General features: G+C 46.1%; 2 protein-coding genes across 3 annotated transcripts in view; one reads left to right on the top strand and one right to left on the bottom strand.

Annotated features, from left to right (window-relative positions):
• Positions 1 to 13,566, top strand: part of SHROOM3 (shroom family member 3) — a 35,115-nt gene extending 21,549 nt beyond the window's left edge. Inside the window, exons 4-9 of the mRNA XM_062574238.1 lie at positions 687 to 763; positions 4,397 to 5,311; positions 6,480 to 6,980; positions 7,932 to 8,082; positions 11,619 to 11,891; positions 12,584 to 13,566. Coding sequence (XP_062430222.1) covers positions 687 to 763; positions 4,397 to 5,311; positions 6,480 to 6,980; positions 7,932 to 8,082; positions 11,619 to 11,891; positions 12,584 to 12,943 — 2,277 coding nt within the window. The 3' untranslated portion in view covers positions 12,944 to 13,566. The remainder of the gene's footprint in view (positions 1 to 686; positions 764 to 4,396; positions 5,312 to 6,479; positions 6,981 to 7,931; positions 8,083 to 11,618; positions 11,892 to 12,583) is intronic.
• On the bottom strand, positions 12,990 to 22,742 carry LOC134139621 (16 kDa beta-galactoside-binding lectin). Of its 2 annotated transcripts, XM_062574239.1 has the most exons (6): positions 22,670 to 22,742; positions 21,082 to 21,161; positions 20,711 to 20,882; positions 20,102 to 20,210; positions 19,122 to 19,188; positions 12,990 to 14,750 (listed from the first exon to the last, which is right to left on the bottom strand). In XM_062574239.1, the coding sequence occupies exons 1-6, from the start codon at positions 22,676 to 22,678 to the stop codon at positions 14,741 to 14,743; spliced, it is 447 nt and encodes a 148-aa protein (XP_062430223.1). In that variant the 5' UTR covers positions 22,679 to 22,742; the 3' UTR covers positions 12,990 to 14,740. The 2 variants fall into 2 exon arrangements, with proteins under 2 accessions (XP_062430223.1, XP_062430224.1); XM_062574240.1 differs by lacking the exon at positions 19,122 to 19,188.
• Between the last annotated feature and the right edge of the window lie 2,191 nt (positions 22,743 to 24,933).

Here is a 24,933-nt window from a genome sequence, read left to right as displayed (position 1 = left end):
ACCTTTGTGCATCTGTGCTTAGGTTTTCAAAAGAGCCAAGTGCCAGGCTTCCTGGTGTTTTTCAGCACCTCCACTTGTGGCTGGAGTTTGAAGCCTTGGTGGCAATCAGCTTCTCTCTCTGCTTGGGGACAGATGGTTTGGGGTTCAGCTTTCCCAGTTAAGGCCGTTTCAAAGATGGCTCTGCTCCTTACTTGCATATGAAACAGGGGTGAACACACAGGTCCCATGATACCCTTTGTAGAAGAGGCAAGGACTTGTGAGAGCTTTTCAAAACCTATCTCTCTGGAAAAGTCTGGGAAAGGCAGACTTTAAGTAGGAGCAGGGAGCTGGAGCGTGGTATGCCGTGCTCGAGCTTCCCAGCACGCTGGTGAAAAGGAGCATGCTATAGCTCAAGCTCCTACAGAAGAAGACTGAGTTGCCATGCTGTACTACTCCTCTTCTGGGGACCCTCATGGGGAAATACTGCCAGGCTGGGACAGAGCCTTGGTGGATGGATGAATCTGTTGAATTTAACCAATATGTAAAAGCCCCAGGGATGCCTGCTTTCCCTCCGGTGACTGGAACTCCCTACCAACTTTACCTCCCATCCATAAATGGCACACACAGTGGTTTCTTACCAGGAGGCATCTATGTTTTGTTGTTTTGTTTTGTTTTCTCTTGCTGCTAATTCTGTCTTTGTGCTCCAGGACCTGCTGAGAAGGGAAGGCAGTGGATTTGCCCCCCTGGTGAGAGATCCTTTCTACGTGATCAGTGCGGGAGCCAGGTAGGTAATATGTTAGTATCCCCTCTGTCACTGCAGAGTTAGCTCTTGTCATCCTGCTGCCAATAACAGCTGTCATGTGTAAATGGCTGGATCATGACAAACTAAAGAAAACATCTATATGGGTGCAATTTTGGGTACACTATGCCCAGTAGAGTTAGAAGGAATAAGCTGCTGTGAGCAATGTTTTTTGACTGCAGACATTCATTCACTGTAAATATCTCCTCTCCGATCATGTCATCTTGGAGCATGTTTCTGCAGCAGTAGTCAAATTACGTGCCTTCCAAAACAGGTTTGATCTGCTGTTAGGAGTCACATCCAGAGGTTACCATAACGGAAGGATCCTAAAAGAAAAAAAATACCTTGATGTTTCACTCTGTCTGGTTTTTCCCAGTCCAGGGTGCGGCCTTCCTAAAAGCAAGTGAGCATTTACATGGGCTAAAACTGGAAGATCTCAAGTATCTTGCTGAACATGAGGCTTTGCATTCACTTTCTGTTGTGCAGCTAGGATATTTTGCTCAGAAACAATGGAGCACAGGGAGCAAGAACTGTTTTTAAAAATACAAGAGTGTAATCATAAAGCTCAGAATGTTAGAGCATATATAACTATGAAACTACTTAGCAGTGAATTGTTTTGAAGTTAACTAGAACTGAAGTTGATCTGGTCGTATTTACATATAAGTAATAAATAGATGCCTGCCCTAAGCTGTAAGTGCCCAAACAGCTCACTCTTGTTACAGTGAAGAAGGGACTAAAATAATTATTCACAAAAGGAGCTCCGTTTCTCAGAAAACTGCAGTAAATGTCTTCCTGCTCTATTGTCACTCTGGGAGTTAACACTGTGGGCTCCAAAAGTTTCAGTACGCAGCACTGGGCCACATAGTGGCAGTTAGAAGTATAGGCAGGCTCGTACTCTAGCTGGGTCTTAGTTCAGACTCTGGCTGGCAATTTTTTTTGTCTAGGATGACATAAATGTCATTCTGGAGGGACTCATTTTATCTTCAGGCATGCTTTTTAAAAATTATTTAAAACACATCCTTTTTCTTAGGTTTGGAATAATTTTCCATATTTTCCTAAGAGAAAAGTACAGCTGTTTTGGTTTGTTCTGCCTCTCCATTTTTTTCTAAAAGTGGCATTTCATCATTCTTTTAAATAACAACTTGTTATTTCCTTTTCTTCCCAGCCTATTTTCCAAGTAACTGGACTAAACAAGCCACCTGAGAACAAGTCTGTGGTAGCATGAACTGTGGGTTTCTCCTTTACATGCTTTACTGCTTAAAGATTATTGCTGTTAGCTTAGCAGTTTTATGATATTTGTGCTGTGTAGGCATCTTGTATGCTATGCAAGCACATTTCTACTAGAAACTGTGGGATCACTTTCCCTTCTTGATCAGAATACTGTCCTGTTTTTTCCAAAAGATACAACAAAGGGACAGGGGAAGGCAGGAAAACCCTCTTGACTCTTAGGACACAGCCCCAGCCCAGAGCCTGCAAACCACTCCCTACCAGCCAGTAGAAGTTTTGCATTTAAATCCCAGTGGGAACAAGATTTGAATCCTCCACAGACTAAAAAGGGGCAGGTAGAGCAGGACCTTACCCACATGCCAATGACTAACACAAGAATTCCCACTTCTAGGATACTGCTGAACCTTCCCCCACCCCAGTGTGAGTGAGTACAACACAGTTGGGCTCATGTAGGTGATTTGGGCCTCTGAGAGTGTCATGGCATAAGGCAGCATCCTCAGTCCATCTCTTAAGAGATGCAGTCTTTGCCTGCCCTGTGTTTGTCAGTCAGATTAGCTGGCTTTCTAGGAAGTCTTCTGGCATAGAACCAGCTCCATCCCATCCCTGTCTGCAGCTTACTCCATGCATGAGCCCTTCAGGGGAGGCAACAGCAGGCTGCAGGAATTATGCTTACTGGTCCCACTGAGCCTCTGCTGGTCAATGCACTGGAGAGGACGTGGGAACGCCCCTTGTGCCTCCCTTGTTAGAGGAGAAAACTCCATCTATTGGTGAAGTTATGCAAGTCCTGGTAGCGGTCATTTGGTCCAGTCACTTATGCTCCATGACTTAATGCTCTACGCTCTTATGTTGTTCCCCAGGTAACGTACAATAGCCGTCTCATAAGCGCTGTTGGAAATGGTTGTTGTTCCAGTTTTAGATTCGGCAGTTGCCTCTACAGTAGGAGAGGTCTTTAAATTAGAGAATTACCATCTGGCTTTTCTGACAAACACTGAGTATCTGAAAAGAATACACATTGCTACTGTCCAGGAACCACAGACAATACCAATAGTTGTCTGTCTGGGAAGCATCCCCTCCTCTAAGCAAAGGCTGCCAAATTCTATTCTCAGTAAAACCAGAATAAAGCCAGAACAAACCATATCTTTGACAAAATTATTCTTAATTTGTACCAGTATGTCTTAGAGCAAATTTGGGGCCCAGGTCTCAAACATCATGGATAGAAAGTGTTAGACTATTTGAACAGTGAATCTTGTGAACACCAAATGTATTGGCAGTACTGCTTTATTGTATTTACTGTTTTACAGTATGATCTCATGTTTTTAAGCTGTTTTCTCTTAGATTTGCTAGCACTATTGTCCTTGCTCATTTTGTTTGCCAGCTCAATAGCTTTATGGGCAAGTAAGCTTGGCTACATGTTCTAAGCAGGAGCCTCGCTTAGACCAGCCACTCTTTCTCGGATTCACATAAGAACATCTTAGAAGAGATGGGAAGAGTAATTTAATCCATTGAAATTACAACCTTCATATCCTGTTGCAGTTCAAGTGTATTGGCCTTGCTTTTTGTAACACCACCCTATCTGAAAGGAGCTCTTTTTTTCTAACAGGATCTCAAAGTTTTAAGAATCTTCTCTATTTAGCAATTAAAATAGTGCAGTTTTTGCCTCACTTTGTTCTTGAAGATCACTGAATCATTTCAATGGCAGCTTTCCAAAAGAAGCAAAAACAGCATCATGGGAGGTTTTGGCCTATAAAGCTCAAGTTGTCAAAATTATAAGTAATTGAAAAAGGAGTCTGAGAGTAGATAATGTCAAAAAGTCTTCCTTACAGCAATCACTACCTGCTGTATCTGTAATAAAATTCAAAGCGAGGCTGGAAAATAATCCAGGCACTTAGATTTTCCCTATATAGATGGCTGCCTAGTTCCTGTGCTACCGGAGAAACTCTGAACTTTATAGCTGGGTCAAAAGAAGATTCATTAATCTTGGATCTGTAGAAATACATTCATTTTCCCTGGAGTCCAAAATCATATTATTCACACTCTTACTCATATATTTGACAGCTGAGCCTCAAAACAATAACCAGAGAAAAAGTGCATTTTTTTTCTACTGAGTATTTCTGTGATGCTCACCACATGTGTGCCTGCGCATGTGATCTAACATGCACTGGAAGTGATGAGAATGGATGAGTGGGAATGGATCTAGCTCTGTGTCCCTAGAATTATAGACTGTATTTACTTCTAGTTTCAGCAGCATAACTGCACTGCGCCTGGCTGAGCAGGCACTGAACCAGGCACAGATATAGTTGCATAATTTGCCTTTTAATGGGGTGTACAATAGCTTGGCCTGCTCACTGATTAACTGTTAGCCTTATCGTGGTCTGTCTTTGGATTTTTCAGGTCTGTCAGCAAGAAGGAAAGAAGCCACTCAGAAAAAACGTCATTTACAAGTTATTATCCCCATCTTCAGACCAGCAGCGAGGCTGGTGGCAGTTCCTCTGCACTAACTGAGCACCACAAGGTCTCGGAGCTTTCTAGGCAAGAGAGCAGGACTTCTGCCTGTGTCCCATCCCCAACAGAGGCAAGGAGTCACTACCCTGAACAAAAGCAGGGCTTTAAACCCTTGTTCCTTGACCTTATTCCGTCTGGATCTGGCCAGTCTGCACCTAATATGCCCACCCAGACTGCCTCAGATTTGCAGACTGCAGGAGATGATTGCCAAGCTCTGAGACAGCATCATGCCAAACGAGATGCCATTCTCCCTGAGGGCAGCAGCAGTATTCAGGCACAGTCTTTGGATGCTGTCCAGGATAGATCCCCTGAGACTCCCACAGAAGAAATGATGTGGAAAAGGAAAGCTGGGCTGCCTCACAGATCCCTGCCTCCCAAAGTGACATGGGCTCATTCGGTCAAGGATAGCAGTTTCCCAAGGGCTATGATGTCTCCTCCAGTGGCCGGGCCAAAGCTCTCCCAGAGGTGGCAGTTCCTGCCAACCCAGAGCAGCACTTCCTCTGACCCAGAGACTCCTTCTCCCCATGGGACAAACCATCTCCGAATTTCAGAGTCATGCCTTCAGCTTACTCCCCCACCATTGCCGCAGGATGATGAAGACGATGAGGTGTTTGTCACTCCTTCGCAGCCTGGTGTCGTTGCTCAACCCTTCTCATCCTCGCTGCCACTCCATCCTCCTCTGAGCTCTTGCACTTCAGCAAATGGCATGGAGGAATTCCCTTCTCCTCCCCCACCAGCGGCACTTGAGGGGAATGGGGCAGCTGGAGACAAATCCGCCAGGTTCTCAGAGGAGGCCAGTGTGAGGTAAGGGGGAGCTGTAACGTGGTGTGTCAGGCATTTTAGGGCCATATGGAGTAAGATATGCAGGGCTCCAGCCAAATGTGACTGACCTCCACAGCTCTGCATGCCCTGGTGACCACAGCTGCTAGCTGAGTATGAAGCTGTGGAGGAGCGTACACATTATGAGGGGAGAGGGACAGCCGGACAGACTCACTGCCACTAGGCTTTGCTGGCTGCCAAGAGCATTGTCAGATGGTGTGACTGGGGCAGGGGATAAAGCAAGAAGACAAAAAGCTCTGTGGTCTTCCAGCAGATGAATTGACAGGTGCTTAGCAGGCAAGGCAAAAGGGGTTATGAGTGAGAAACTACCCAGGTCTCATTGCCCCAGCAGTTACCCTATGGATTTCAGTGTGGTTTCTTCTTACTCATTCCAGCATCAACAGTTAAAGTGGCTGTTGATTCCTTCCAGTTACTTGTTTTTGAGAGAAAACTATCCGATAACAAACACTCATGTTTTTCCAAACTGTTAGTGGTTCCCAGAATACACTGCAGACCTGGCACCAAATAATCCTCTTATGAAACAATGACTATATGCCAAGAAATGACAACACAAATATGCCACAGTAGCATTGTATAGGGGATTTTTCCTGAAGGATAGGAGTTTGGGCTAGATGTCTGGCTGGTTTAACTTGGCACAGCTTCCCTCACTTCCAGGGAGCTGCTCTGATTTCCATTAGGGAAGAATCTGGCTGAGGCTGTGGTAGTGATTTGCTTTTCCAACATGAAAAGGACAAATGAGCAGAGACTTCTCAGATGGGTTCTCCCAAGGGGTGAGACTTAATGTCCCCAGCCCCTGAACAGAAAACTGACTGACTGAACTGTGTCCCTGCTGCCTCTTGTCTCTGAACACACTCCGTGCTTCTGACTGCAGGACCACCTGCTTTAACGCACAAGGTAGTGGGTTACTCACTAGTTCTTTCTGTGTTGGAATAACAAAAGAGCAGTGTTGAGGGGAATGAAATGTTTCTGGTGCCTTTGGCTTCACAGTGTAGGCTTTTCTGTGTTGGAATGCAAAGAGACAAAAATGGGTGAGAGAGAAGGAAAACTTACCTGTGTTAGGCCTTCACCATGTGTTCACAAACATCCTATGCAGTAAGTTTTTCTTCATCTCACAGATTTTTTCTGTCCATAGCAACTTCCGAAGTTTTCCCAAAGCCTTGGTCGAGAGAGAGATAGCAGGATTGGGCACCAGTGTCAGTGAAAATAATTGGCCTGCATCAAAGAGGACTAGCTCTCCATCTGCTGTGGATGAGCAGCACCAGTTAGTTGCTGCTTCTGAAGAACCTCAAAGCTCTCATAAACAGCCCCCAACTCAACCTGAAGGCAAAAACAGAGAGCCAGAAGTCACTGCTGAAGAGCCAGAAAATAGCAACCTGGACTCCAGGACACTCAGCTCAGCTCCTCCAGTGAAGACAAAGACCCCAGAGGATATCAAGTCAGAGGCTCTAGCAAAAGAAATTGTCCATAAAGATAAGTCTTTGGCTGATATCCTGGATCCAGATTCCAAAATGAAGACAACTATGGACTTAATGGAAGGGCTTTTCCCCAGTGGAACCAGCTTACTGAAGGAGAACAACATGAAAAGAAAGATGTCACAGAAAACAGCGATCAGGACAGCATCTGAAGATGACAAGTAAGCACTGTTCGTTCAGGTTGTTGGCTCATGTCACAGCCACTCGCCGCTTGCTTGCTTTTAAGGACAAGCAAAAATTCTGTGCTGAATTCTTCCACATTGCTATAGATGGGCACTGGTGGAGACAGGCACAGGGACAGGAAAAGTGGCTTGAGCAAGGACACATCAGATCAGAGGCAGAAACAGAATCTAGCCAGTGACTGCACTGTCTCAGTGCATGAGGTTTTACTTTATAATTCTTAGTCTCCTGGCATGAGGCTGACAGGGCATTTCTGAATGCTGTTTCTCTTTAGCTTGGCTGTTTGTGCTCTTAGAGCTCACCTCTCAAGACTTTGTAAAAAATGATTCTCAGCTTGGTAGGGTGGCAGGAGATGAACCATCTCAGGAGATACTGGTTTTGTTCTCTTAGCCTTTGTAATCTGAAGCAGTTCAGTTCAAGGCAAGGTAACAGATGTGAGAGTAAAATCAAGCCTAAACCGGTGGCTTGCAAACAGATAATGAGAGGCCTAGGTTTGGAAGGAAGAGATGGGGGTGGGGGGCTGCTTACTTCAGTGAGATGCTAAGATCAGCACAGGTCCTGCAGTGTTCTACAACAGGGAACCATAAGTGATAGCTGGAGAACCATACTGAAATATGTTGTAATGCAGATAAAAGTGTCAGTCTAGCCATTACCAGCTGGGCTATGCTGATTTACCTGCAAGGAGAAATCTCCTGTTTAAGAGTTGGTAACTAGTCAACATTTAAACAGTAGGGCAGCTGTGCAGTTTTTTTGCACAATGGAGAGATTTGAAAGCAGCTGACATGCACCCTCTGTTGGTGAGAATTGGCCATTTCATTTGTGGTTAATAACACTGAGAAGGTGTCAAAGAGGAGCTGCTGGAAAAGCATGGTTCCAGGCATAGGAAAAAGTGAAACTCAAACTGAACTCCTCCTTTTTCTTTACTGTGGTAGGAGAGAAGAAAAGGAAGTGCCTGTAACTCTGGTCACTTGCCCTGCTTATTATAACGTTTCAGCACCCAAAGCAGAACTGCTTAATAAAATCAAGGACTTGCCAGAAGAAGCAACTGAGGAAGAGGAGCTGCTGGACATCAATGAAAAAAAGGTAAATTCAGCGCATGCATCACTACTTTCTGGTTACTTTGTTAAAATAATAGTAAGTCCTAAAGTAAAGAAATACATTTCAATTTGAGGTCAGCGTTTGGATGTCACACTTGCACATTACACAGAAGCTGGGTGCATTTAGGCTACATGTGAAGCTTCATTAGGGCAACCTAGATCCTGCCATCACATGTCTGTGAGTGGAGTGTGCTTCTCTGAGTGCTCATTGCAAATCTAACATGAGCCTCTCGTTGACCTGTATTGTGCCCCAGGCTGAATGTATAGACTGTAAGAGGCTGTCTATGCCTGAAAGCAGGGAGGAAGCAGAGAGAGGAAAAGTGGCTTGAGCAGGGACACATAGATCAGAAAACAGAACAGGATCTAGTCAGTGACTGTACTGTCTTAGTGCGTGAGGTTTTACTCTATGATTTTTCTCCTTAGTGAGGCTAATTTACCTATTTTACCTCCTGTCCCTACTCAAGGCCACCAGAGAAACTCTTTTTACTCTTTTTTTCCCACATCTTTTATTGTTTCATGATGAAAACCATGTTCATCTCAGTCAGCATAATGGGGGGTGTAATGACTAGTCATGGGATGGGGAGGAGAAGGAGAGCAGGGCAGGAGAGGAAAAAAACATTTTCCTCTCATAGTGTAGCTAAATTTCACTGAGGAATATCCCTTGAAGTTCTCGCTGAAGGCCAGGGTGCTCTGTCTTCCATGACTTTTTGCATCCCTTCACTCACCTGCTACCTTCATGTCAAAAGCAGCCATGTCTACCTGTAAATTTAGAACATCCTACATTACACCAGCCAGAGTAACACAGCCCGTATTGTATTCTGTTAGTACAACAGCAGAGTTTAAGGATGCTGAAGAATACAAATATCTAAGTAAGTCCCATACATTGTAAACATAGTAGCCCCATTTTGTGTGAGGTGCAGGTAGGACAGTGTCTCTAGGGAGCTATCATACCATGGCACTGGCGTGGGCTAGCTACACTCACAATCCTCGACGTCTCTTATAGCTGTGGTCCTAGATAGTTTCTGCACAGCAAGTCTATACCAGATAGGCTGTGCACGTGTAGCTAATCAAAAGCTTTCAACAAGGCTTTTGGCTGCAGTTTTAATTAGCTGGCCTAAGCCATTGGTTGTAGAGCGCACAGCTTCAAAGGTAATCACAGGCCCTACTGTGTCTGTAGCACTTTTTGGGGTGCTGTTCAATTCAAAAATGACTGCCTGCTTATACCAACATGAAATATGGTGGTGGGGGGGCACAATTAAACAAGACAAGGATGCTGTTCCGAGGAGTCAGTGGGCAGCTGCAGGCATCTGACAAGCTTGCAAGTAAGTGTGAGCCTGCTACTGGAGGACAAGTCCCAGCCCTCAAAGGTTACATTTGCATGGAAAAACAGAAATAGATTGGAGTGATTAGGCCCAGACAGGGAGATTGCCTTGGCATGTTTGTTCATGGTCTGTGTGAAATAACATTTGCATAGGCATTATCTGAGAAGGCAGCTACTCTGAGGGTCATTTGGATAAATCAAGCTCATTTCCATTGTAAATACGCCAGGGAAATATGTTGGCTGGCATTTAGGATCACAGGAGAGTCGCTGTTTAATCAACAAAAAGCAAGTGTTTTGCAGTCCCCTTTGAACTCACAGGCCTACAGAAGAAAAGATGCTTCACTCCCTGCAGCGCAGTTGCCTCCTGCGAAAGAGGGCTAGAAGGAGCCTGCACCTCCTGCAAAGCATGTGGAACAAGGAGGAGCTCTGAGCTATCAATCAGCTCTGAGCAGCTCAGGCCTCATGCAAATCTGCTTTTTGAATGTGGCTTTAGCATCACAGGCAGAGGGGGATGTTGTTGTTCTTGTTCTTGTTCTTCTTGTTCCTGGATACTACCTGTCTTATTGAGGGGAGAATCTAGGTAAAAGTGTTCTGGCTGTCCCTTATCCTAGCAGATGGGGTCTAGTATTACCTTTGCTGCCATGTTCCCTTGAACTCCCCTGCTAAAAAATGGCAAGACTTGGCAGTCATTCCAGCAAAGCCTAGTAGTATATGGTAGCATAAGCCTGACATTTGTTTTAAGAGCATATTATTTGGCTTCTGCACTTACAGGGAAGTTGCAAATGGGTTGTAGTGCAGCCAGGAAACTCAGCACTTCCAAGGATGCACACACAAAAAGTGTACCATCTAGTAGTGTCTGACTAAACAGTGCAGTTCACGTCTCAGTTTTGAAACCTACCTTTTAAACACCACTCAGGCAGGCAACTCCTGGGCATAAGGGCAAATTCAGAGCAATCTTCAGCCTGACCTATGTTTGAAGATCCTCTTTCCTTTCAGGTACTATACCTTCCTACTTGAAATTACCAGCAACTTTGATGGAAAGAAGACTATATTCATAAACTTTGAGAGAATCTTTTCAGGCAACCTTGTGATTTACTCCCATCCCAGTGTTTGTATGCAGAGTAGATTAACATACATGTGATGATGACTCATCAGTGCACAAGCTGAAAAGGAAAGCCTGAACATACACAACCGTTGTGAGAAGAGGTTGCTTTCTGTGTTCTCACTTAGGATTAAATGGAAGCAAGAATTGCAAGCCCCCAGCCACAGACTTCTGCATTTGCCTGTATCTTTCCTGTAAATCTTAACAGATACAAGGATCTCCAGCATTTGTGCAATACAGCTAGTTCTGGAGTCACTAAACCCTGGGGGCTTCTTTTTCTTCAGCAGTGAAATAGTAGTCAGCATTTCACAAAATGGGTGTGTGCTCTCCATGTCTTTCCTCAGTGTCTTAAGTAAATTTAGAGTATCTTTGATGTAAATGCTTGCTTAATTCGTGTCTGTATGAGGCAGAGTGTGCACAGTCAGTGAACACTGGTAAAATCTCCTTGGTCACAGCTGAATTTGAGGCTTGCACTTCAACACTGAGATGGCCAAGAAAAGAGCACTCAGTACTTTCAGTGTACTGAAAGAGGGGGGAGGAAAAATGGGGCAATTCCTTCTTTTTTGCTAAGGCATATATAATTAGCAAGTTCTAGCTCAGTCGCTTATCGTACCATTAAATTCATTTTTTCCAATAGTTATTTCATACAGCTGTGGGTAATATAAAGTGTAGCATGCAGACAAAAACACTGAGGCTGTGCTAGGGAGCAGGGATAATGTAGGAGATGTAGCTCTCATGCCTCTTTTCAGACAGAGGCTTGAAACCAGCTTAAGAAGAAAGATGCATATGATGATTATCCTCTTGCTAATATATGTAGCTGGCTGTCAGAATATGGCATACCAAATTGGATACATCTTTTGAAAATATTGACTAATAGTAGAACAAAAATATCTCCATCAGGCATTTGATCAGGCATTCAGGTTTTCAGCTAGTGTTGAATTTCAGTCTTCTCTGTTTCCTCCTTGATGTCTCTTTTGTCAGCTGTTGCTGAATGGATCCTACTTCTCAGTGACAGCAGTCCTATCTTCTTGTTGCTGTCATCCACATGACCAGTGTGATTATGATAATGACCAGTGGCAATGTGTTTCTCTTCTGACAGGCTGAGCTTATCAGGAGCTTGACGCACAAACTGGAAATCCTGAAGGAAGCCAAGGAAGGCCTGCTTGCAGACATTAAGATGAATAATGCTCTCGGCGAAGAGGTGGAGCTGTTGATCAATGAGCTATGCAAACCTAACGAGTTTGACAAATACAAGATGTTCATTGGTGATTTGGATAAGGTGGTGAACCTCTTGCTCTCCCTCTCGGGACGCCTGGCCCGGGTAGAGAACGTTTTGAGTAGTCTAGGGGAAAATGCCAACAGTGAAGAGCGGGTACGTATCTACATAACCATAGCATCTTGGCCTTTCTTGGGGTCAGTAGCAGTCAGAAGAATGTGCCTGTATAAGCTAGAACTTCCAATGGTGCTTGGGTGCGTTACTCAGGCACCGACCTCTGGTGGTCATGAAGGGGCCTGAGCAATACCTTTGACCACAGCATTCAAAGTGATGGTCAGTAGTAGTTTGCCATATTCAGCACATATAAGCATTACATGTTCTTTCCCTGGGAATCTTGGTACCAATTTATATAAATGTCCCTTGTCTAAACAAAACAGCTGTGTTCTGGACAGCATGTCCAGCAGGTGGAGGAAAGGCTGTGTCATGCAACAACCTGCTGCCCCTTGATTCAGCTGAAGGCAATTTTAACATTCTTTGGGTGGCTGCAGGTGGAGACAAGGCCATACCATGCTAGTAGCTGTGGCTCTTGAGCACATTTTTCTGGCTTTCTCAGGGCCTCTTCTGCCCCATGTCGACTAGAGCATTCACTGTCCAGTTCAATGGGAATCGTGTTCAATCCACAGTGAGATGTTCATCCTCCTCCAAGTTGATGGCTGTGTGTCTAGGAGCAGAGCAGCCATCCCACCTCCGCAGGAGGTGGCAAACCTAGTGTCGGGGGGGTCAGAGAAGGGGGGAAGTCAGTGAAGTTAGTGCTGCTGATACTGAAGCACTTTCTCCGGTGTGTACAGAGCTCTCTGAATGAGAAGAGGAAACTGCTGGCTGGCCAGCATGAAGATGCTCGGGAACTAAAGGAAAACCTTGACCGGCGGGAACGCGTGGTCTTGGAGATCCTGGGCAACTATCTCTCTGAGGAACAACTCCAGGATTACCAGCACTTTGTAAAGATGAAGTCTGCACTTCTCATAGAGCAACGAGAGCTAGATGATAAAATCAAACTGGGTCAGGAACAGCTCAAGTGCCTGATGGAAAGCCTCCCCACAGACTTCACACCCAGGGACGCAACAGCAGCAGCTACTCTAGCTGCAGCACTTGCTACCTCCTCCGGGATCAGCAGTAAAACACCTCCAGTGGTCTCATCCTCTCTCTAACCTTTTCCAGATGGACACATGGTAAAATCCTCGTGCTTGAGTCTGTTTAATCCAAGTAATTTGCAGAAGATTCTTTACAATGACCATGAATGGAGACAGGTTTAAAACAAGCGTTCAATGAAGGAAAAAAAATAAAGTTTTATTTCCCTTTCCCTTCACTCCTGCTTCCTAGAACTTAAAATCAATCTGGAGGGGACTAAACTATCTCTTCTCCTGCCAGAAATGAGGAAGAGTCTCACAAGAAATAAACATATTACCTTTAATAAACACAACCTCCTCTCTTCCCTCCCTTTCCTGCTTGCCTGGCACCTCACTAAATAATGAAGGATCTAAGAGAATGAAGCCTTAAAAATAAAACCAACCCGTTCTCCTGAACATTATTGATATTTATATTTTTTAAAGAACAAGACAGAATGTGTAAGTTTGTGTACATATTCTAATCAGTTACTTGATTCTACTTTATTCTGTATGTAGAAAAGACATTTAATTTTGTATGTTGTGAAAACCTTAACAAAAAGAGGGAACCCCAAAGATAGTCATGCATTAGCTTGGAACATCTCTCAGTGTTTGTTGTTGTTGTTGTCTTTTTTAATATAATAAAGAGCTACCAGAAGAAGCCTCAACTTGTTCCAACATACGGTGGCTATACCAGCAAGTGTCCTTACAAAGGAGATTTTGACCAGGAAAATATAATTTTTCTTCTGCATCTTGTATTCAAATCATTCTGAAGTTTGAAATTATTTATAGGCTATTTTTCTGAAGGAATGATGTATGCTAGGATTTTTTTATACAGCAAAACCTCATTTGTCTGAATCCATTTCATCAGAAATTATCTCACATGCCAGAAGAGGCATTAATTTAAAATCCAATATTGTCTTCTACCTACAGAAGTCAAGCATATCTAGTGATAATGTACTCTGCCCTGGCTAGGTAGGTAAAAGCCTATTGTAAGAGCTGTTGGATTATTTCCTAGACAGCCCAACTTGCAGTAACTAAATATGCCCAAACTTTATCAGCTTACAGAGCTGGAGGATTGCTGCCAGCTTGCAGTCAGCAAAGCGGAGTCGGCCAGGCTCCCTTTTGCTGCATGAGAAGTACTGAAGTACTGTCCTCTCGAAGATGCTTCATCACCATTGAAGGACGTGGCCAGAGCTGCGTGAATAGATTACGTCCACAAGACATGAGCCAGATTTGGGTTGTCTCGCTTCTGACCTCGTAGAGATTTCCTGCCGCAGCAACCATTTGCACTTCTCCTTTCTCCAGGGCATTGCTTTGTCCCATCCTATCTTGCCACCGAGAGAGGAGCAGATGTTTAAATACATAATTAAGTCCATTCATTATGAATTTCTGCTAGCACATGACTGAAAATTACAATGTTCATTGCCTTTTGTGCTGGATTTAAAGTCCACTCCCATTTATTAAAAAGTACCAGACAGATTTCTCACATAGGTCTTCCATAGGCAGCTTGGCAGACTGAGAAGATACTATTGCCCTTCTCTCGGATCAGGCATCAATTCTTCCATTCTCCAAAGAAGATCTACCTCGTGTTTTAATGATTTTTGAAGCACCAAGCTTGTTAGATGTGCTGGCAGTGAACGTATCCTTTTTATTTCTGAGCTTGAACACTGTTCAGGCCAGTATAACATTTCATGAGAACCCTAAACAGAACCAGCTGGGTAACTGATTCTAATGCCTTAATAGCAGAAACTAAAACAGAAAAAAAAAATATTGGGGGAGGTGTGACCCACCCCTGCACACCCCAAAAAAATAATGGAAGTTGTTTCCAAGCCAAAGCATTTAATTTATCCTAAAAAAAAAAAAAAAAAAAACACATCAGTTTATTTTATTTTATTTTAATAATAGTTCGGGATTTTTTTTCCAGCCACCCTTTCTCCTTAAGATTTACCAAAATAAACAAAAATACTTGGCAAATCTGGCATGCTTTTGTGAATAGTTTGAGACCAGCCAACCCAGCATTTTCCTGTTAGTTAGCACTTCACCAAGAAGGACAGTCCTATAGTCTTACCCTTCACAAACTCTGGGCTGGAGTTATGCTGCAAGTCAAGTGTTTCCAAGCAGCAGCAGCCAGCCCGCCTTGTGGCAGTGGTATATAAGGCTTTACTTAATATTTTGTAAAAAAATGTTTCTTTTATAGGATTTCCAGCTAAAAGGCTTGAGGTTATGGGTTCTTGATGGTTTACAAGAAATTCAGATATTTGGCACAGCTCTGCAGTCCACTAAGTTCAGCGATTCCTGCTAGAAGTCATACTACTGTACACATAAGCATCTGCTAACCAGGCAAGTGACGGTTACTTACATTTTTATCACAGCTTAGCTCTTCAGGAAAAAAAAAAAAAAAAAAAAAAAAAAAAAAAAAAAGAGAGAGAGAGAGAGATTTAAAGCCTCTACTTCTGTTTTGAGAGGCGTTAAGTTTATCATTAGGGAAATGGTCTTTGCACCTCTCTGTGTAAGAACTGCTGCCGCAGGGAACAGGACCACGGGGCTTGCCGAGTTGGGCAGAAGCACACGTGAGAGGGATTTGACAGAAACAAAACGTTGACCAAACCAGTAGATTTAAGCGCCTTTCGCCAAAGAGGGAAATCTGTTGATTACTGCTTTTCTTAGCTTGCTTTTCTGGTAAGGACGGAGCAGCCACACATTTCACGTACCCCGCCAGTTTAGGGTAAACGCTCGCTGCGGCCAGGCGCTCCGCGTCTACGGCATCGCATAGAGCCACCGCGTTCCCGCGTCGTCGTCGTCCGTAACGGCGACTCGAGACGCACGTTTATTTCTTGGCACGTCAGACCCACTTACCTGGCGCCGCTGGTAAAATACACGGCCGTCGGACGCCTCGATACCTGTCGGACGAGACGGGAGAGGCCCGTAGCGCTTCCCCCCCCCCCCTTCAGGTTTGTCCTAGCGCTAAAGGAAACATTAGGGCCCAAACGCAAGAAGCCTGGCAAGGCTCGTGAGGTGCTCGATTCTGCAAAGCACCTTGTTTCTCCAAAACAGATCTCGAGGTGTTTGGCTGGGCTAAAATAAAGCTGTAATTAAATAAAGAAAAAAGAAAACATTAAGAAAAGATTTGGCAGGCTTGGAAAGGGCGCTATCTGTGACAGCAAGGCTGAGGACAGGGAGTTTGAACGCTGCAGCGGCTTTCGGGGAGCTACTGCTTCGCCTCCGAAAAAGGCAGGAAAAACGAGCCGCCATTTTAGAGAGGCAGGAAGAGCCAGCCGCCATTTTACTCTTCACACCTGTGAGGCGACCACAGCTAACGAGGCGCTGCCGCCTGCAGCGAGCCCCCAGAGCACTCCCCTCAGCCCACCGCCCGCCCGAAACAGTGAGTATGTGCCATTTTGTGATTTTTTTCCCCCCCCCAAGGGGAAGAATGCGAAGCAGCTGAAGGGGGAAACTGTCCTTGTTTCCTCAGGGGGATGGGCCCAGCGCAGGGAGAAGCACGCGGTGAGGGGCTGGGGGCACAGCACCAGAAGGGGGAAATCAGCAATAACACAGCTAATGGTTTGAGGCCGACTTCTGAATTCAATGAGTTGCAGAAGCTCCTGCCAGCTTGCTTGCCCAGGGAGGCTGGGGTCAAGGGAGAGAAGGGGGGCAGGCGCAGGAGGGACACTGCTGTCAGCATGCTGAGCACTGCTGCATGGGTCACCTTTTTGTTTTGCACAGAGGATGCCAGGTGCTCTCTTGCAAATGTGTTACTGGAGAGAGGAGGGGGGAACAAAAAAAAAAAAAAAAAAAAAAAAAAAAACACACACTCTTGCACCTCTTTTACTGGGGAACACATGACTCACATGGGAAGGGACCCATCTGTCTTCCTGCAGACACCAAAATCCACATTGCCCATCAGCTTCCCCAGCACTTTTCCTCTATGCACTACAGGCACTCACCCTATTTCTGGGCTCCCGTGTCCTGCAGCCATCCTTCAGGTTGCCCTGAATACTGTCACATACCTGCTGGTGTAACTACAGAATCACTTGGATGGCCTCTTTCTGTCATGCAAAGTTAATACACACTGCTGAAGGAAGATGTTATTTTTGAGAACATAAATCTGTTAGTCTCTTGCCCATCACAACTCTATCAGGTCCTGCACGGGATTTTAATTCTTCTGTCACATCTACTGTTTTCAGTTTCATCTTTTCTGCAGTGGACATTTGTTCTCCTCTCTGTAGATTCAGGGCAATTAAAAAAAAAATTATTTGCATTCTTGTTGTAACATGAATCCTCTTTTTTTTTTTTTTTTTTTTTTTTTTTTTTTTTTTTTTTTTTTTTTTTTAGAATCTTCCAGGTGATACATTATAGGGCAAGAAAATGGTACAGCTTTGGTTTTAGATGAATTGCAAGGGACAGGGACTGAGGTTGCAGGTGCAACCCCCTTGACAGGAATTGGGGCTTTCTCCCCTTCCCTTCTTCATCTTTGGGCTCACACAGCTAGAAGACAGATACTAAGTTTTTTTTTTTTTTTTTTTTTTTTGACATCTGTTGGGGCACATTGCTGGACTGAGGGACTGAACATAAACTTTGCATGTTGTGGGGAGGGCAGCAGGATGAACACCCTAGGCCATGCTAGTTGTGATGTTTTTCTGCATCTCTTCTAGAGTGAGGAGGGCTTAGGTTGTCCCCTACGCAACTGGAAAGCAGAGTTCACCAAGTGTTTCCAGGAGAAGAGCATAGGGACTCTTATTAACAAGGGCCAGCCCTGCTTTTTATTCAGTGACCCTTTGCCTGCAGCAGGGCATAATATTCTCACTTTCCTGATCTCTCTAGCAGAAGTTAAGTCTTAGCATTGCTCTAGGAGCCAGCCACAATACTTTATCTTTACTCTGCCTGTTTAGCAGTGTAACTTATAGGAACAGTAGTATTTATAATTCTGGGACATGAGAAAATAAAACTCTAGAAGCAGGAAGCACTGGCAAAAGCATGCTTCCTTCCTACCCTTTCTTCTGTTGTGGCCTCCTTAGTGGTAGCTGCCAGTGTCAGAAAGCAGGACAAGCCTAATATCCTTTTTCACAACACTTTAAGAAAGGAAACGACTCCCATAAAGACAGTACTTGTGTCCAGAGCGTAGAGGACAGGAAGATTTGTGGGTAACCTAACTAGAAAGGAAGGCTGAAGGAAAAAAAAAAAAAAAAAAAAAAAAACACTATTGAAATTTGGGGGGGGGGGGAAGAGGGGAAGGAGTAGAAAGGAAAGAAGAGGAAAAAAAAGAAAGCTCAACTCTTGTGCGTACTGACAAATGCATACCTAGTCTGATGAGAACAACCAGTAACAGATAACAGATGGACAAGCTGCAAGTTCCCCTGTCCCTCTGCAGCACAAAGGCTTTGTACTTAGTGTATCTTCAGCCAGGTATAAAGAAAAATAGGGACCAAGAGGGGTTACTCAAACCATCCTCTTCTCCCATGCCAACACTAGCCTTACATAAAGCTCAGGACTGTTATTGATAATCAAAAGCATAACCAGGACTTGTCTTACCTAGACAGCCTCACACTCATTTGTGCAAAGCTATCACTACCATTAACTTCTCAGAAAATGCACTCACTCTGGAGAGTAAATAGGAGGGGCCCTGTCTATTCAGGGTCACTAGGCTTGGGCCTATAGGGCTACTGGCAGAACACAGCTACAACTCAAGCCCTTCCAGCAGGGCTGAACAAAGGCCTCCGTAACAGGAGTTACCAGAAAGCAGAAAGTGCTAAAGTAAAGCAGGTCCACTTCCAGGGCAGGCCCCCCATCACTCCCAGGGGTTGGGCCAGGTCCAAGGTAATTGGTGCAATACAGACTTAGACACTCGTACTGCCGTACAGCATTTGTAGGCATGAGAGCATCAGGCCTGTGGCCTCTCCATAAAAGGCATTAAATGAACTCAAGTGCTCTGCAAAGGGATATATTCCTCTATCCCAGCAACTGGCCCAACTACTCAGCTGTTCGAAAGGCTAGCAAATGCAGCTCTGACCCCTACCAGTCCTGCTGCAAGGGATTAGCCAAGGAGAGTCAGATTCCACCAGTTCAGCAGCATTTGGCCAAGGTGAGACCTTACACAAGGGCAGTTCTTTGCCAGCTGAGCTGCACTGGGGCAGGAGTACTCCAGCTGTCAAGGCCACAGTGCCAGCCCCACACCACAGAAAGCCCACCTGTAGCATTCACTCCAAGGGTAAGATTTCATTACCTTTTGAGGGCCTCAAAAGCTGCAGCAGTCCCAATTCTCTCTCTGGTTAGCCATGGCTGGCCAGCAGCTTGGAAACAGCAGCAGCAGACACACCCAAGGCATTGCACGAGCAGAGCAAAGAGGTTTAGGTAGAAGAGACCATTAGACTTTTTTCCCTTCTCTACCTAAAAGTGCAGCTAGCTGCACTTGGTACTTTCAGGATTTAATACCTCTGTTTCCACTGTTGGTGATAGCCTTCAGGATGCATCTAGAGCTTAGCAGCCAAGTGCTAGGAAACTGCAATCCATGAAGCAGAAGAGACAGTGTGGATGCTCTTACAAAGACCTTACTTAGTTCCCCCCACCCCAATCTGGTCCCACACCAGGATTCACCTTTTACTCCTTTTCTCTTCCCTGAGAAGTACAGTTAACCTGACTTGCCTGCTCTTTCTCTGCTCCAGAAGTACACGCAGCAGCCCGCAAGACAGCTGCCTGCCAAGCACATTCCCAGAGAGCAAAGCTGCCTGCAAGAGCCCAAGCCATGCCTTGCTGTGTGTCAGTCCCCCCAGAAAGGAGGGATGAGCAGTGCCCCTTGGACAGAGGTGGCATACCACACTTCCTTAAGCCTCTCCTCCATAGCTGAGTGGCTGGGACTAGTCTCAGAGCACAAACAGCCAGCAACCACTTCTTGCAGGAAGCAGGGTCAAGAGAGCACCTACTGCTAAGGTAGCTTGAGTCACAGCATTCATGCTTTGCATGGCATGTGATCAGCCCAAATTCAGTACCAGCTGTGGTTTAAATAGGGACATAAGGGGATATATCCCCCTTCCCACTGTCCACCGCTGTAGCACATGCACACATGAGTGAGCAGATTAGTGCAGGAAACAGCAGAGGGAGCAGCCACAGACAGTTTGGGTTTATTTCATTGTGCAGGAGGTGACAGGAAGAAAACAAAAAGCCACAGCAGTTAACTAAATTTGATAGCTTTGACTTGAAAGTCACCCTCCACAGCCAGGTATTCAATTTTCTCCATGCCCAGACGATTGGGAAACTGGAACTCCGTTTCAGCCAGCTTCACCGTAGCCTCCGCAGCATTGAAGGAGATGCACATCTGTAGAAAACCATGACAAGGAAGTACACATCACTACTGACAAGCCAGGTTTTCCAGTCACTCCAGACTGGGCACAGGAGGATGACAGATGAGGTAGCCACAGGTAGTTAAGCCAGTGCCAGCTGGCTTCAGCTCCTCAATGCCCAACAGAACCACTGAGGGAAAGAAGCTGGTTTGCTCTGCCCAAAGGCAGTCCCAGGCTTCTGCAGTGAAGGGATGAGGCTGACCTAGCTGGAATCACAGGTGTTTCAATTGCTCTTGCTGTTGTAGCTTGCAAAGGCAGGCCAGAGTGGAGAGCTTACCACACCTGAGCTGCTAAGCACCAACTCAGGCAGAGCAGGGCTAGACACTGTCAGCAGAGCTCCCAGATTCTTTCCTAGCTCTTCCCATGCCTGTCCCCTTCTCCATTTTAGAAATGTCAGGTGGCATTAGAAGTTCCACCCTTGCAACACCAGTGCTGTGGTCAGTGCCAGGACCTGCACACATCCCCAGGGCCTCACCTCAACCTTGTCACCGTGCTGGAAGGGGAAGTCAGCCTTTCTGTCCTCCTCGCCCCATGCGCCATCTTCCTTGGAATTGCATACAATAGTGTTGACATCTCCCTTGCAGTCAAAGCGGGGGTTGAAATGCAGCATGAGGGTGCTGCTGTCCTTCCCTACGTTCACAGCAAACCTGGGGAGACAGCGAGAGCTGCGGGGAGGCAGCACAAATGAGCCCCCTCTCCTCCCCCTGCCATGCAGCAGCTCCAGCCACAGCTGCTCCCTGCAAAGAGACCAAGCCCTGCAGGAGCTCAGTCACCCTCCAGGGAAGGCAGGAGCCCACATAGTCCCTCCCAGTGCCACATCCAGCCTTCCCCCATCTTCCCACTCACCCTTTAGCTTCTGACAGGATCTTCCCTTTGACCTTGATGCATTCTCCAGGCTGGACATCCAGCTGAGTGACCACCAATCCCTGCAGGACCAAACCATAGGAGTTGCCCACCCATGGCAAGCCTACTAGCCCTGCTTGGGCCAAGACAGGGCAGAAGCTATGTCTGGCAGACCCGAGGACATTTGAAACCAAGAGCTACAGCAAGGGTTTTGAGCCGTCCCAACTGCCTCTAACCCCTCTGCCAGTGATGGGGTGATGCCTCACAGCCAGCACCCCAGCAGTGGCACCCCCCTTGGGAAGCAACGCAAGCTGAGGAGGAGGTAGTTCAAGCAAGTATAGCAAGGCCAAGGTGCAGGCACTCATCTAGCAGCTGCTCCCAGAGACACACTTGCAAGCAGGCTTGTACCTTAAAGTCAGTGACAAAGCCCTTAGCACAGAAATAAGAGCAATTAAGCAACCTTCATTACACTTCATGTCTTTCCTCCTCCCTAGAGGGGGTCTCCAAGCAACAAGGGCCACAAAAGAAGTATTTTGTAGCTTGACTTATTGCCACTGCTACAGAGAGCAGGATCAATGGAGCCCACATTTAGCTGCAGGCCAGTAAAGCAAGTTACAGACACCTCTGGGGAAGCTTGCACCAGAAATAAGAGGGCTTGTTCAGCTTGTTCCTTTTCTGGGAGGAAGATTATTCTCTCCCTCAGCTGCATATCCCCAAAATGGCACTTAACATTACCAGAGTACCTTTACTAGAAGGAGGGTGATCTTTGGCCAGGTCAGACAGCACAACTCAGGCTGTGCTCCACAGCCTGTACTCCAGGTCCAAGCACATTAGTGCTGAGCTCCACATGATGGTAGGGCAGAGGGCTAAATCCAGATCAGTTACATTAAGTAATTGGTTTCATCCTCCTTTCCTGGAGGAAATACCCAGCAGCCACGGGCAGCTCTGGAGCACAGCCCCCTGCCTAGGGCTGCCACCCTGCCCAAACCAGGGCTCATCCTCATGTCTGCTCCCCCCACAGCTGAGACTGCTGAGGTCAGATTCTCCCAGTCTCTAAGCTGCTTATCACCACAGCACTCAGGCTGCTAATGCTGCCTTCCAGCTCCTCTTATTGTGCTGTTCAGGTACAACCTGATATACAGCCTCAACATCAAGTAGGTCCTTTCAAGGCAAGGGGAGATAGGAGGAAGCTAGGGGTAGATGTAGCCACCCTGAATCCCTTTACTGTTAAGTTGAGGGTTAGCTCAGACCTGTGCCTAAAAGGCATTTTTCCAGAAGCAAAGTACAAAGTTTAAGGATAAAGATATTCAGATATTGTAAGCTACAGACAGTCCTAAACATTTAGGACATTAAAATATGTAACTACCTATAAAAGCAACCTCCCCCTCACGCAACATACACTAGAGAAGGACAAGGGGGAAAAAGAAAAGCATCTGATCAGCCCTAACCATTCCTCCCACAGCCACATATCAGCCCCGCATTTCCTCTCAGCTAATCCTTTTCTTCTTTCTCTGGCACCAAGCCCAAAACCCAAACATACCAAACCTTAGTCCTGCTCAGCACATCAGCCCAATTAGAAAAGATCACTCACTTGCTTCATGCTGCAGACACCAGCCCCTCCAGGCAGGACACTCCACAGCCCCTGCTCCACAGCCCAGCATGACTCAGCACTGGGCTCCAGCAGCTTAAATCACTTGGGCAGGACTATCACATGATGGGGGGGGGGTGAAGAAGGGGATCAATTGCAGCTGTTTTGGGGCTGGAGCTTTCCCAGCCATTTAAAGAGGGCAGTGGGAGGGCTGAGATGGATCTGTGTTGATATTGTTCTTTGCAGGCACAATGTGCGTGGTTTTTAAAGCTAGTGATTGTCTGCTTCTGTGTGATCCTAGAAATCCTTGCTGTGAGCTCTCCTAGCTGCTGCCATGCAGTGTGTGTTTTGGCACTTTCCCAGGAGCCTGCATGTGGCTCTGTGCCTGCAGTGAGGTGGCTGCTTTTTGTTAAGTGATCCCTGGCTAAAATCAGGGTTGGAGTCCTCATGTTACCACTGCAAAGTGACTGCCTCTGAGAATGTGTATGTACTTGTCCTTACAGCCCAGCATCACGCCTGCAAGGGGGCTGGACTGACAGGAGCCCTTGGGTACAAAGCACTACTGCTTGCATTTAAATAAAACTTAATATCCAATGCCAGAATTTAAGAAGAGTCCAAAAGTTAAGGCTGTTTGTGTGGGACACTAGTACATGTGAGAAATCCGGCTGCAGCTTTTGAAAAGTAGCGTGATCTAACTGGTTCAGCTCCAGTTGCAAAAGGCTCCACAGGGAAAAGAGAAATGCTTTGTTAGTGGAGGAAGGGGCCAGGCAGGGCTGAGTGCAGCCGGCAAGAAAGGAGGCTGTTTTTCCAGCTAGTCCCTGGCGCCTGCTGTTGCCCTTTACTGTATCTCTTCAAAGCACCTAATGTCACTGTCCCAGGGGCTCTGCAGAGCAGGGAGAGCAGCAGATGAGGTGCCAGGAGGGTCTGTGGCATGGGGCCAGCTGGCTATGCTCTCAGCTTTGGACTAACCTTAGGAGGGTCCTTAGGTCTCCGTGCCTCAGTTTCCCCCATGCCTGAAGTGACAGTAGCAACATGCAACTTCACAGTCCCACTATGAGGTTAGTAAAGGCTTTTTAAAATTTCAGTGGGAGCTACTCTATAATGTAGCATGTTACTTGTTGGTTAAGCCTGGGTAGCCTGTGACATAGATACCCGCTGATAACATTGAAACTGAGGACAGGAATTTATGGCTAGGTAGCAGAAGGAAACATGCTACCATGTAGGAGCCTGCTAAAACTTCAGCAGGCTCTGCTTGCTGCTGTGTGGACACTGTCCTGACTCTTGACACCATCCCTTGCCCCAAATATCCCCCACATCCAATTCTGTCATTCACAAGGCATTTTAGCATCACATATGACTTTGGGTAAATCAAGCCTGAGCTGCGTTTGAACTGCAAAGTCACAAATGTGATTTGGAGTCCTGTGACTGACAGTGTTTAAAACAGGGCAAAATGCTGACTGGAAGCACTGCAGGGAAAACCCTGCACGTGCTCTGGCCTCCAGCTAACTCCCTGACTATGCTCTGCATATGCAAAAGCCATGCTGAAGTCAGGAGCTAACTGCAGAAGCAGACCTGATACTCGTAGCAAATGCCACTGAGAACAGGTCCCTCCGTGGACGCTTTGGAGAAAGCCCAAGAAATTCCACCTAAAATTTGCCCCCATCCCTCACATGTTAGCTGGGATCACGCGTTACAGATAGGCTTTAAGCGCCTGCTTTCTGCGCGCCTGAGTTACTGTGCAGTTGTTCCTCTGTTCACTGCCACGTGTGAGGGGTTGAGCAAATTCCGTTTGGTTGGTTGGGTTTTTGTATTTGTTTTCCATTCAGCTTTGTGAAACCCCTGGAAACCTCTCTTTTCTGTGCTGCTGTATTTCTGGAGGCAGTGCTGCTGGTGAGGGGGGTTGTGGTGCCATGGGCTTAACATACTGGCTGCTCTGATTACCCCTCTGAAATGCACATTTCTTGTGAGCTGCTTTTCTGGCCTGGTGTCTCCTCCTCTGACCCTTTCATTCAGGCAGGTAGATATCTAATTGTACTTGGAGACTGTGCTGTCAGTTTTCCTCGAGTGCTCTGCCCTAACAACCAAGCTAGGTTAGCAGAAATCCCTCTGGTCCTGCCCTGATTTAATGCTCCTGATCCTACACCCAGGGGAATTAGCAGTGATTAGTTTCAGACAAGAGTCCTGAGATGCCAAACTGCCCTTCTTTAGTCCTACCCCCCACAGCAGGGAACCAGAAAAAGGAACATCTTCCCTTTCGCAGCCTCCAG

Source organism: Rhea pennata, chromosome 4, assembly GCF_028389875.1.
Source record: "Rhea pennata isolate bPtePen1 chromosome 4, bPtePen1.pri, whole genome shotgun sequence".
Taxonomy (NCBI): domain Eukaryota; kingdom Metazoa; phylum Chordata; class Aves; order Rheiformes; family Rheidae; genus Rhea; species Rhea pennata.
The sequence above is the reverse complement of the archived record's forward strand: the minus strand, read 5'-3'. Positions and strand labels throughout refer to the sequence as shown.

Coding starts and splice junctions, on each gene's coding strand:
- LOC134139621 (XM_062574239.1), bottom strand. Junction 20,883..21,081: donor ATCCTGTCAGAAGCTAAAGG/GTGAGTGGGAAG, acceptor CTGTCTCCCCAG/GTTTGCTGTGAACGTAGGGA. Junction 19,189..20,101: donor TGAATACCTGGCTGTGGAGG/GTGACTTTCAAG, acceptor GCTGTTTCCAAG/CTGCTGGCCAGCCATGGCTA.